The sequence below is a fragment of the Ceratina calcarata genome, unplaced genomic scaffold, assembly GCF_001652005.2.
Source record: "Ceratina calcarata isolate Rehan_Ccalc_2016 unplaced genomic scaffold, ASM165200v1 scaffold44, whole genome shotgun sequence".
Lineage (NCBI taxonomy): Eukaryota > Metazoa > Arthropoda > Insecta > Hymenoptera > Apidae > Ceratina > Ceratina calcarata.
In genome coordinates this window covers 621,187-633,467 of record NW_017167821.1, presented here as the reverse complement: position 1 = coordinate 633,467, position 12,281 = coordinate 621,187, and the positions used below count along the sequence as shown (strand labels likewise).

The 12,281-nt window shown below is 40.4% G+C and overlaps 2 protein-coding genes across 4 annotated transcripts in view; one reads left to right on the top strand and one right to left on the bottom strand.

The window, feature by feature from the left end:
• Window positions 1-109: 109 nt before the first annotated feature.
• The window catches only part of LOC108627088 (elongation of very long chain fatty acids protein AAEL008004), a 19,775-nt gene continuing 7,603 nt past the window's right edge, over window positions 110-12,281 (bottom strand). For 2 of the 3 annotated variants that reach the window (XM_018028139.2, XM_026815318.1), the window contains exons 2-5: window positions 7,167-7,504; window positions 3,873-4,010; window positions 2,774-3,016; window positions 255-431 (exon numbers count right to left, since the gene is read on the bottom strand). In XM_018028139.2, coding sequence (XP_017883628.1) covers window positions 255-431; window positions 2,774-3,016; window positions 3,873-4,010; window positions 7,167-7,502 — 894 coding nt within the window. In that variant the 5' untranslated portion in view covers window positions 7,503-7,504. Of the gene's footprint in view, window positions 432-2,773; window positions 3,017-3,872; window positions 4,011-7,166; window positions 7,505-12,036; window positions 12,245-12,281 lie in introns of those variants that run through there. The other variant, XM_026815317.1, reaches the window with a different exon arrangement.
• The window catches only part of sit (stuck in traffic), a 39,978-nt gene continuing 28,068 nt past the window's right edge, over window positions 372-12,281 (top strand). Inside the window, exon 1 of the mRNA XM_026815315.1 lies at window positions 372-462. The gene's annotated coding sequence lies outside the window, so the exon portion shown is untranslated. The remainder of the gene's footprint in view (window positions 463-12,281) is intronic.

Genomic DNA, 12,281 nt, shown 5'->3' with positions numbered 1-12,281 from the left:
TCAATACTTAATTGGATATTTCCTTCTATACTTTTTAGCACGTAGCTATTTATTATTAGCATTATTCTTCCGACGTCTGATTTCTTTTTAATTATAGGAAATGTGTTTTTCTAAGGTACATAAACTTTTGGGATTTATAGCCAATACATCATTAATGTTCACCTTCTTTTTTTATCGATCGTGTGCTCGCGGATAGGTTGAAGCGTCGGAGAGAGTGGCAAAATTTTAGGGTTGCGCGTAAACGTCCTTTCGTTCTATTCGATTTTCAGCGCCTTCTTTCCACCCTTGTTGTACGATTGTCGGTAGAAGTCCGCGAAGAGGATGAAGAAGATCGTCGAGTGAAGTAGAAGAAGCGCCGCTACCAGTTTCGGATAACCGCAGTCAAACACCAAAGCCTGGGCGCTGTGCACGAACACCATTAAGAATTGCACCTGCGAACAGCAGAACGTGTTGAACTCAAAGGTCAGTAGAATTTTCTATTATTCATACATAGACTGCAGATTTTTATGCATGATATGAGATTATGAGATTATGATTATGTGATTTTTATGCATCTATTTATAAGTTTAAAAAATGTGATCTAGGTAAACATTTATTCTATTATTTAAATAGTGAAATAAGTATTCAGATTTTGATATCCTTATAAATGTATACAATCTGCAGTCTAATAATTAATCAATCTCTTCACATTAAACATCGCTGCGACCTCAGAATTTCAAGTAGCACTGCAATTGCGAATATCTAATTAATTCTTGAGACAATATTTGCTCATTGAACGACGCGTCTAACGAAGTGGAAATAGTATAGAATGTTGACGCCTTTCCCTTGGTTCGAGAAGTGCAAAGTGTCGCAAGCGAATCTGACGAATTAATGTGGGTACCGTACATTATTATTTACAATCACGGTATAATGACGCAACGGTAATCGAGCGATGATCACATAGAACACTGCGCGACAATCTGGCTGCGTACTCCGCGTCTGATTAATGCATGGAAAAGTGAAACTTCATTGCCAAATGACGCGTAAACATATTAAACGAAACAAACGATTGCTAGGATGAAACGTTAGCTTGATGCAATTCCGAGTCGCACTATGTTAAATCAGAATTTACGTGGAGAACCTCCCTACGAAAATGTCATTGGGTTAACTGAAAGGGTATGTCATTCGGGCCCATTAAAACTTATAAAGTCTAAAAGTCTTTCATCTTTATCGGAGAGTCGAGCGAATACTATTTGCAGCAGGTCGTTAGGAACGGTTGCGGAACATCCTTGAGCAGGCTCGGCGAACATCTGTGAGTCCGGGAAAGGACAGCTCGGTGTTCTTTTGTGCGGAAAGTCAATGGTCTTGCGAGATAAAGGCAAATCGGTAAGTAAGAGCATGTACATATAGGCGAGACATGCGACCGTTTATTTGTGTTATGGTGTCGATGTTTGAACAGTCACGATGGTGTTGGTGCAAATCCGAATACCAAATTGTTGCGCCACCGCGACGGAGTCGGCCAGATCCGGCCAAAGCGAGTCAGCCTGCAATTGGCCAAGCGTTGTACTTTTTACTTTCCCTTGCCCCTACCACCTTTTGGGTGCGCGCGAAATTTTGTCCAGACATTTCCACGGGTGGTCAACGATGGCCCAGAATCCGTCCGAAACCCACCACTTTATCTTACGCTTCTTTCATCTCCGTACTTTCAACAGGAACTTGTCCATGTCGTCAATTTTCTTTGTCATCGTCCGATGCGAGAAATGTCATTATCAGAGGGTTGCAAAATTTAGCTCCGCTTGCTCATTATTCACATCAGTAGATAAATCGAATCGTTGTTACTTGCTGATAAAATTCTGTAGGAAAATTCCTGAATAATTTAAAGAACGTTGATCATTCCTTCATTGCTATTTCGTTTCGATTGCTTATCCCTTTCAAATGGGTTTGCACTCTTCGATGCACCCTGTGCTTGAACAAGTGCACGTATACGACTTGGCACCGTTCACTTTCAGCCGTACGCGGTTTATTATCCAGCCAGGCTGCAACACCGGGCTGTTGTGCAAGAAGAAGGTATCGCGAATCTCGCTCTAAAAAGTATTTGGTGCCGGTAGCTGCTTATTGCGCGAGCTCGACACGGTCACGTGCATGCACGTGCTCAAACAACGCACCGAGATCTCCGAGTCATTAGCAGTTCGTCCATTTGTTCATATTCTTCTTTCTGTTGAGCCCTTCATGTATAACATGAATTTCATTTTGTACATGTTTAAATTAGTTAATTTAGTTTGCACAAGGGAGTGAATTGCGTACGGTTGTCAAACGTTAGGTGCACATTAGAGAGCAGTATTGCCGTTCGTTGATGAACGCAGGAATTGGTGTAATAGGTTCCTGTTACCACACTGCAACTGCGGCTGTATGTACGTTCGTTACACGTGCAAGAGTAAACGTAATCAAACGTTTCTAGTTTTTTGCTTTAATTCTTGATTATTGACGTCACTGTCGGAAACGTCGTGTTCTATCGGGCCTCGCTATCATCCGTGCTTGAGATGTTCGCCTAGATCAGATATATTCGTTCGATTTCCCTCGAATAATGGGTATTGTTTCGATCGAGGAGCAATGCGATTATGTGTAGGCGACCGCATATGAAATGGTGCTGCATGATTTGTTAACAGTGCTAAGAAATTATTGTAGATAGATTATGATAATTGAGAGTAGAATCGTTCGTATGAAATTTGTACTGCATACTGAAAACAAATTTGATTACATTTTACAATACCGTATCTGAAATTCAATTATTTACCATTTGCATCGTGGTCAGGTGCTTTTTCCACCATAAATACTTCTGGTACTCCGGCCCCATGGCGGATACCATGTAGTAGAGATACATTATAACATGCACCGTGTTGTTTATAAGGTTTCCCAATGTGCCGTGACCACCGGCGATGAATTTCACGCAAATCCACGTCTCCAGCGGCGTTAGGGAGTGATGGTACAGGTGCAAGAACGTTACCTGGCTGTCCTTCTTGCGCAGCACGAAGAATATCTGAAAAGAGCGTTCATTCAATTATGCAAAATAAAACATTCATTAATTTAATAAACGTGATTTGCATAGAAATTTAATTCATCATCATAGAAGTGTATTGACGCGTGCAATCAACTTTTGATTTTTATCATGTACTTTGGAAATATTATATTCTGTCCGCGTCGAATCCTTCTCGAAATGCATAAAAGTGTAGTTCTAAGTAATGAAGCATTAAAGCGCGTGTTAAATATGAATTATTCTATCATAATATACGATCGTTGTATTCGATCGAATCTTATTTACCCGCGCAATACGCTCGATGCCTTCGGCTGTCTCCTTTCCGCAAGAAGAAACATAAGCCGCGATACGACGATACTATCAGAGTGGTTTCTTTCTCACGTCTACAGAAAATATGCTATTGTATCCACTGTAGCTTTAGAAGGATTAATTACGGTAATTGATAGATTGAATTTTTATGCAAACTAAAATCTTTATGGTGTCAATTATAAAAATACATTTTACATTGGAATCTGTCTAACTATTTATGCATTGCGATATTCGATCGACTTCGGATATTTTGCATATCTCTATAAATTACATGTAAAATTTTTTAAGCAATTTATTAACGGAACTGCATTAGCGTTTTGATATGTGCAAGAGCATATTTTCTGTACCTCTTCTATGAGTATCGAAACGAACAATTTGAATACGAGCTCACGTTGCAATAAGAGCAACAGGTTCTAAACTATAGCAGATCGTGTTTCTGCTTGAGCGACCGGTTTGCATTAGGAAAGAAACCCATGAAATCAGGCTTGACCGTCGTCTATGCTACTAATTTTTCGAGTTACGAAACCTTCGGAATCCTGTTGGTACGTACCGTGTCAGCGAATTCCGTGAATTTACTGATGAAGTACCACCAGCACAGATTCGCCATTCGCAGCGCAGAGGGATTGTGGGAGTAGTCCACTGGTTGACATTTATAGCTGTAGTCCAGTAGCCACCCAGACATCAGGTGCTGTGAAACAAGAGTTCACGGTCAGGATGCATTCCTTGGACTTTCATTCTTCCTGAGATAATAGTTCACAGCAGCTTTTGATAACGTTGTTTATGTTGCCTCTATTCATGGCAACGGGGAACGTTGAAGAAACTAGGTTGACACTTACGATAGAGCTGTTTAGAGTTTAGACTATTCACTTTTCATCGGTCTTGGAATGTAGATGAATATCAAGTTTTTTTTATTGGAAATAAAACCAGAAAGTATTGCGTCACGATAAGTTAATTGCCATCGATTGATAAGTAGTGTTAGTTGTAGCTACTTGTTTAGAAAACAGTTTGCTAGATCACGATAAAAATCTGTCTTGGGACAATGTACCAGTTACTTCCAACAGGAATCGTCGACACAAGTAACCAACTTCTTGCGGTCATTTCTTCTCCGTAGATGCGTCTCTACCGTAAAACGGAAACGAACGATTCGAACGAAATTCAACCGCTTCTTGCGCTCGTTCCGATGCAATTTTACACGAAGAACAAGCTAGAAACCCACTGAAAGAGAATTGTTGGTCGACTTTCCAGATAGCTTTTTGTTATTAACTGCTTCACACCAAGAAGAATTAGAAGATAACTTTCTAAGATGAATCTAGATTTTATAACATTGTTGTCAGTTAGAAAGACCTTTTATCCTCAGTTTTAGCACCATTCAATCAGAGTTGATTGAGGTACTGCAGAAACGCAGCGCCTGTTCCAATGAAACTCGCTTTGCGGTGAAGTGCGACGGTTTGTAGTGCCTCGTATGAAATAATCGTAGCTAAACGGATCTTTCTCGTTGCATCACGATTGCTAAACCACTTTATACATGTCAATGTAAAATGTTAATATAAATTTGGCGCATTTTCAAAATGAGAGCGCACTTATCGATTCTGGTCACTGGCCAATTATAATTGTTGCGGGACATTTCCGAAATTGGACAACGCATGGCATAACAACAAGCCGCTCGCTGCGGATACAAAGAATTGCGAACGAACGATTCGTGGAAAGTCGAAAACAGGATGCTTCGTCTTTAACGAACCGCGAGAGCCTCGAGTGTAATCGATTGGGCAATAAGTTTTGGAAGGCTCGCGAATCGACGCGATTATTTTCTTTTTGCTACACCGCTTTTTCGCCCGTTCGTCATCCCTGAGCATTCGTCACGTTACGGTGAACGCGAACTGTTCTTACCGCCAAAAAGTGGGCAATATTCCAGCAGAAATTATTTCAATTGAAAGATTATATTGTCATATAATGAATCCTAATCATAAATAATTTCAATTTCATTTCAAGTTTCAATTTCAAAGTTTTTACTTGAAATAAGATAATAGAAATAATTTTTATCTGTTCATTTATATTCTTACAATATTTTATTCGATTATACATTTTACAATCAAACGGGGGTATTTTTTTAAAAAGCTCTTCTGAGAAAGCTTGGGAAATCAACAGATTTCGGATTGTCAACTGTGAATTATCGGATCGCTTATCACGAACTTGTTACGCGCGTATCAGGATCTTCGCAGGTCTTCTGTCACGTTTTTGGAAAAGTTTCCGTGAATGTATTGACGTAGCGCGTTTGCTATCTTATCCACTGCGTCATTTTTTGTTCTATATTTTCTTTGTACAAAGTGGAATCAGTAATTTTGATGTTACTGACAAGGACACGTGTTGCGATTGCCCAACAATGACATCAACCTGCGACATCCTTTACAGTCCATTAAAATGGTTAAAAAAATTCAGGATAAGTTAATGCAATACTGTGTATGAATTAAGTCAAGCAGATATCGAATTCCGTCGATTTTATATATGCAATTGGGCAGAAAGAAACGAAGGGAATGCCTGACGCGATATGGTTTTTTTAACCATGCATGTGACCCAACACTTTCGTGTCGAGACGCATGCATTATGTTTGAAAGCTCTGATTTCAAATGATCGACAATGCCTATAAAAGATCAGGTGTGCTGATTGAGACAGTTATTTCGTAATCTAATCCCTTCGAATCTACATAAGAAAACGGAGTGAAACCTTTCCGATCGTCAAAATTACATGGTTTCAAGGTAATCACAATCTCTGTGGTCTTTCCACTATAAAATTTGGAGGACACGATACAAAGTGTAATTACAAAGTAAAACGACTAGATCAAGCAATCTCGACTTTCCAGTTAGTTTTCTTTACCCGAGTAAAATAGCTGCTTGATCTCGTTTATCGTTCCGATAAAATTTGCAGGCTCTTTGTCGAAGGTCTTTGTCCAGGACTTGCCGAATTGCATTAGAGTGTTTCGATTAGACGTCAGCAGCTCGCCCACGAAACGCAACACGGTTGAATGCACGCGGTAGCCGAACCCTATTCTATTGAAATCGTTCAGGCGATCGATATCGCGATCGGTTGTTTCCTTCAAGAAACGGTCTGGAGTCTAGGTCGTTGAAATACTCGAACTCGTTAACGCCTGGTGTATGAATAGTTTCGTTCGCTGTGTGCTTTCACTGTTACACTTCAGCACAGACTTAACGAAACCAACTGCTATGACTTTCGTAGCATAATCCTGCCACTTTTCGTAGCTCTGACATTTTCGTCTCGCAACCTACTTACAATCAAGAGAGAGAGAGAGAGAGAGGTTTGATAGCCGTGAACTTTGAATCCAGAGATGCACCGATCTCTCGCGAACCTTACACACTCAGCTATTTAGAGAAAGCCTGCAGGGTTTCGAAACGTCCTCGAAACTTTGCTGTGTGGTGGCTTTAACCACTTCACAACATTCTTCTATCCTCCTGCATTCCCTAACTGATTATGAGATTTATACACATAATTATATCCCATTCATACGTCTATAGAAATGAATGAACGAGACACTATGAAAATATAAATGAACAGATGAAAATTGTTTATGATCTTTCATAATTTTATATGAACTATCCAGGATTTATTGAATATTGGTTTGAACCATACAATTTTATTGATAGAACGTATAATAGACAATAAATACTTAGAAGAGTCAGATTCTGCATAGTTACAACTTGATCGTGTGAAAAGCTGGCGTGCTCTAGTAAACAGAAGACTGCCACTGGAGAGGAAGAGGGGGATCGAGCTACTTTCAAACAGGAACGATTAATAATTATCCGCCGGCGAGTTTCGAATCGCAGTCGCTTACCTCGTACATCATCCCTAAGGAGAAGATTACTTGGAACGCGTTGTACGCGACTAACGCCTCCCGTAGTTTGAAGGGTTTCTTGTTGGCCATCGCCCGTGGCCCGAATATCGTCACGCCGTAAAGGTAGAGGAGAACGATGAAAAGGGTGGGTATGGGTGAGTCCATCAGAGGCCAATCGTTGACCCGTGGATCCGAAACTGTGGTGAGAATCTCCGTGTATTGGTCCAGGGCCATCCTCACCAGACCCTGCGCACCCACCAGTGTCCGGTTCGTGTCCACTATCTCGATCAGTTCCGGTTCCCTCTCGACAACCAACTCTGCCGCCGCCGACGCCATTTCTGAAAGTTACATCTTCTTTCACTTTTCTATTCATTTCCACTTGAGAATTAATCATTTTTACAATTATATTACGAATAACTGATGTCATTAAATGTATCGGTATATTGAAACATTGCGTGAACGTAATGTTACAATCTTTAACGGACTGAGTTAATTCATTTTCTGAAGAGTGACTCATACTATCACTCTTAACTTGTTATTTTTGTGAGATCAGTAATAATCGTTTTCTCAAATGCCCTAACGGTAATTATAGAGCGATGGAAAATCACGTTTACTGGTGTATGGAGGAGTCAAGGACGAGTTGGTCAGTTACGTAACGAGCGAAACGTTATAAAAATTAATGAGGATCGTTAACTTCCAAATAAGTGCGATGACGGAATGCGAAAGTATATAAACTTCTTTCCCACCTGGCTTTTTTGATAGTGAAATTAAATTCCTAATTGCTCAGATTAATCGAAAATATGCAAAGGGAATTTAGATTATCACAGATATGTGATAATGTGATAAACAGAATGCATTTATTATAACAATTGTATTAAGCAAAGAATACATGATCAAATATTAGAAGTCGAATATATTATATTTTTTTAATCGATCGTTTTGCTTCGTAAATGTTATTGTTGTAAATAAAGTGTGTCTGATGGTAATCTCGCATTGGAAAAATCAATGAAAGCGTTATTGTAAGATGGTTTGGTAGAGCAATCTGTATATTCTGAACACGCACGCGAAGTTGATCGACGTCTGACGTTGTCCGGGTCAAGAAGTCTGCCAGTTGATTCCAATTACTTGGTACTGTGACAACTTTTGGACAGGGCATCGGCTCTTGTCAGTATCTTTACTTATTTCTTAACTTCGACTTCTGGGCATCGCGAAAGGAGCGTCGCCTTGCCCGTGGCGGTGGGGCATTGGGCATTGTGCCCGGGTGATCTCCGGAGCTGTGCCGGCAGGGACTTCGATCGCCGACAGGTTTTACCATGCCGGGTTGGTTCGCGCTGATGCGTCCGTCTAAAGTCCGTCTTAATTCGAATTACGGAACAATTTTCCAAGACCAAAATTCCTCATAAGCTCATTTTTCGTACCTAATGATTTTTCCGGTATCACTCCAGTAGTTCCAAAATTCGAGGAAGTTACAAAGCCACTTTGCCATCTGGCAAACATGAGGTAAGCCCCGAGGCGCGGCCAGAAAGCCAACATCAATTGTCAATTGACAGATGCATCGTGGCCACGATTGCAGTTTCAATATTCTAAATGATTCGATAGGTAGGTCGACTTTCGTCTCGTCACCGATTAACTCTCTCGATTTTCTCTTGAAACATCGTAGGGAATCAATCTTCTTGTCATCTAACATTTCACAACTTTTATTTTAGATTTCGGTTGCAAACATGTTGTTTGCTGTTTTCGCTGCTGAATGAAATTCTAATCGATTTATATGTATATGGAAAAAAGATCGAGCCCTTGTTCATTTCCCTAGCGGTTGCATTTCATAAGAGACGCGGTTTGCGCAACGGCCCGTTGCAAGTTCGTAGGCGCACGCATAAATGTTCGATTTTGCGTTGACGCAACCTCGTCGGCTGCAACTCGTTCTCGCGCGGCTCCCAGTATTCGCAAAAAAACGACAACATACGTTGACCTCCTGCTCCACTTTTCCTCGCCGAATTACACGGATCCGTCGTTATTGCACCGCTCGCCGGTCATAATTCTAATCGCTAGGAACAAAGACCTCGTATGCCTTGCTTAACTTCAACGTTTCATTCTTGCAATACATGTCGTATTTATCTTGAAGTGAAAAACGTGTCGCAATTCCGTTTAGACAGCATCATTTGCATATAGTTTTCCAATATAGATCACACTTCTATAAATCAATGATCTGAGAAAAAATTGTACAAAAAGATGAATGCTGTGGTCACGTGAATAATTAAAACTAACTGTTCAATCGCGCGTCATCGTGACTTTCGCTGTTTCAAAGAACACCAAGTTTGCATAAGTATTTGTTTTCCTCATTATATTCATAAGATTTCCGAAACTTTCTCCTTTATTTAATTTCTACAGAAGAGATGTGAACGGAAGTTTATCTATTAAGAAAAATATCGTTTATTTTGTGGCACGTAGTTAATACGAGTTCCACTTTCGAAACATGAAAGTTTGTAGCAAAGTCCGAAATTTTGAGGAGACAATCCATCAAGGATTTTTTATATAGGGTAATGGAAGAACGCAGGAATAATTTCTTACAAGCGTATCTTCTTTCTCCTTTGGAGAACGTTTAGCGCGGGAAAAATGACACCGTGCCACGTGTTTCGTGCGATTATCAAGCGAAATAATGCATCGCTCGTGAGAGTGCAACCTTGGAGTCACGTTATGCGTGAATCGCATAACTAAGAATAAGTCGAAAAGCTGCGGCACGTGTCGTCGAACGACGAAACCGTAATTTCGATCCACAAAACTGAAGTAACGATCGTACGAAATTGCGAAAATGCTGTTGCATCCGTTCCTACTCTGCTTTTTATGGCCGTTCTGTTCTGCTCGTTTCAGGCGAGTAAGAAACAAAACAAGCACGCGTTTAGGAAAACAGGCAGAAAGTTTTGTGAAATATACACGTATATATACATAAAGGATAATTAAACGTCTGAATACAAGGGAATAAAAATTGGGGTACATAATAGTTCAACAATAATTTATTGATTCACTCTGTATTAACTTTCGATTGGAAAGTTTGAATTATTCAAATTTCGGATCTATTTTCGTCTTGGGAAGATAGCAGGTACCATTCGATCATAACTTTCACTCGTACCACTTTTTTCGGGAATCTGTAAAAGGCAGCATTGAACTTTGAATTCCTTGGCCGATTCCGTTTTCTAGTAAGAGGAAGGTGCGCGTGAATCTGTCTCGTTCCAGGCCGTGGCGAACGGTACTCGTTACAGAGAAAGTCGAAAGATCGCGAGAGGTTGTAAAACACAAAAGGATGGTTCATCTGTCCAACCATCCATCCATCCATCCATCTATCGGTAGAAAGAGAGAAAGGCGATTCTCGGTTGAATGGGAACGTGGGGGCTCGAGTAGCATGTACCGTTGATCATTAAAGAGCGGTGACGATGACGCCGATGACGAGCTCGCGCTAAAACTCGCTTGCTAGGCTTAGAGTTTAGTGGGTAAGTGGGTCGACCGCCGACTTAAATCATTAAAGATCAGTCTCTACCGCGTCTCCTCCACCTGTCACGGTAACGTGTAGCGTACACGTTTCCCTCCACGGTCCATATTTGCCATTCGCCTCTCCTCTTCCCTCCCTCTTTACTTTTTTAGCTTTTGTCGCGTGACGCGGCAAGCGAAATCGCTTCAATGTACTCGGTGATGATTCTTGTCACAAGTTTTAATTACTGTAAAACTACTGTTAGTCAATTTGTTGTTTTTACTATAATCTAAACGATCGTTTGCTCACGACTTTCAAGATATAGTGATGCCCAACGTAACTCTTTATTAATTTCCCCTCAGCATCAGGAATCGAGCGATACATAAAAACAGATTCCTCCGAGTTTCCAAAGATTGTTCAGTACTCACAATTAGCCATATCTACATCATTTCTTATTTCTTCATAATCACAGGTTATCATAGTCGGTCAGCGAGTTTCCAATCACGTTTATTAATCCGTCATCGATTTCCCTGTTTCTTCTCACCGTTAACCTTGCCCATAAAATCTACACTTGCTCACTTATCATCCCATATAAATCGTCTTTTGTGAAATTTCTATTCTACGGAATTAATTATCACCAGACGCCTGCTGGCCTATTTTTTTATTCCGCTTCAGGCTTTTTACTTTCTTGTCTTCAAGAGAAAATTCATGGTCGCCTACTTTAGTTCATGAAAATTCTTTACAATAGATCGTCCGTTAGATCGTTAAATATCGAATTGTATCACGTTAGCATCGAGTATTATTCACGCGAACTTGAGAAAGTAATGAACTTGTTTCATCAATTTCATTTGACCTGAAAACTGTTATCTTGTTTCGGGTACCAATGTTAATATCTCAAGCGCACATGGTTTTCCAAACTCGTTTATAGCATTCTATTAGACTGAGATAAACTTAACGGTACCGATCTATGGATTCTGAATGACACTTCCACGTTCCCCGTTGAAGATAGCCGACACCGACTCTCCACTTCTCACTTTCATCTCACAATACGCGCCTTCACCGGAACGGTACTAGCTCCACAGGTGTCCCCGATTGCCACTTCAACCACGTTTTTCATTTACCACATACGAACTGTTCGATTCAAAGAGACATACATCGTGTATATCATTTGATACACGATTTTCAATTTTAGAAACGAAACATTTCATACGCCGCACCTAATGCGAATAAATTCTGCGGATCTCGAAAGTTTAACGTCGATCTAATAAATCTTTTCCATCGAAGAGTCTTCTCTACTCGGTCAGTAGTGTTTAAAAAGGCAATCGGCAATCCTTTCTCCGTGTTTTGCTCTGTTAATTAAATACAGACGGTGCGCGTGGCGTTCGATAAGATGTAGAAGACGTTTACCTTGGTCAAGAATCGATGAGGAAGGCGGAATGCGAGTACAGTTACGGCGGATTGCTAATGATTCAAATCAGTTTTTTTCAATCGAGATCAATGTATTCTATCTCTCGTAACTTGTTCACCTTAACGTTGTTGCAAGTTCAAGTTCACTGATACTTAACCGTTACCTCCACGTGTTCAACCTTACAATAGTAATTCTCTATTTACTGCGTCGGCGTCGATCGGCATCGAAGGCCATCGTTAATTAC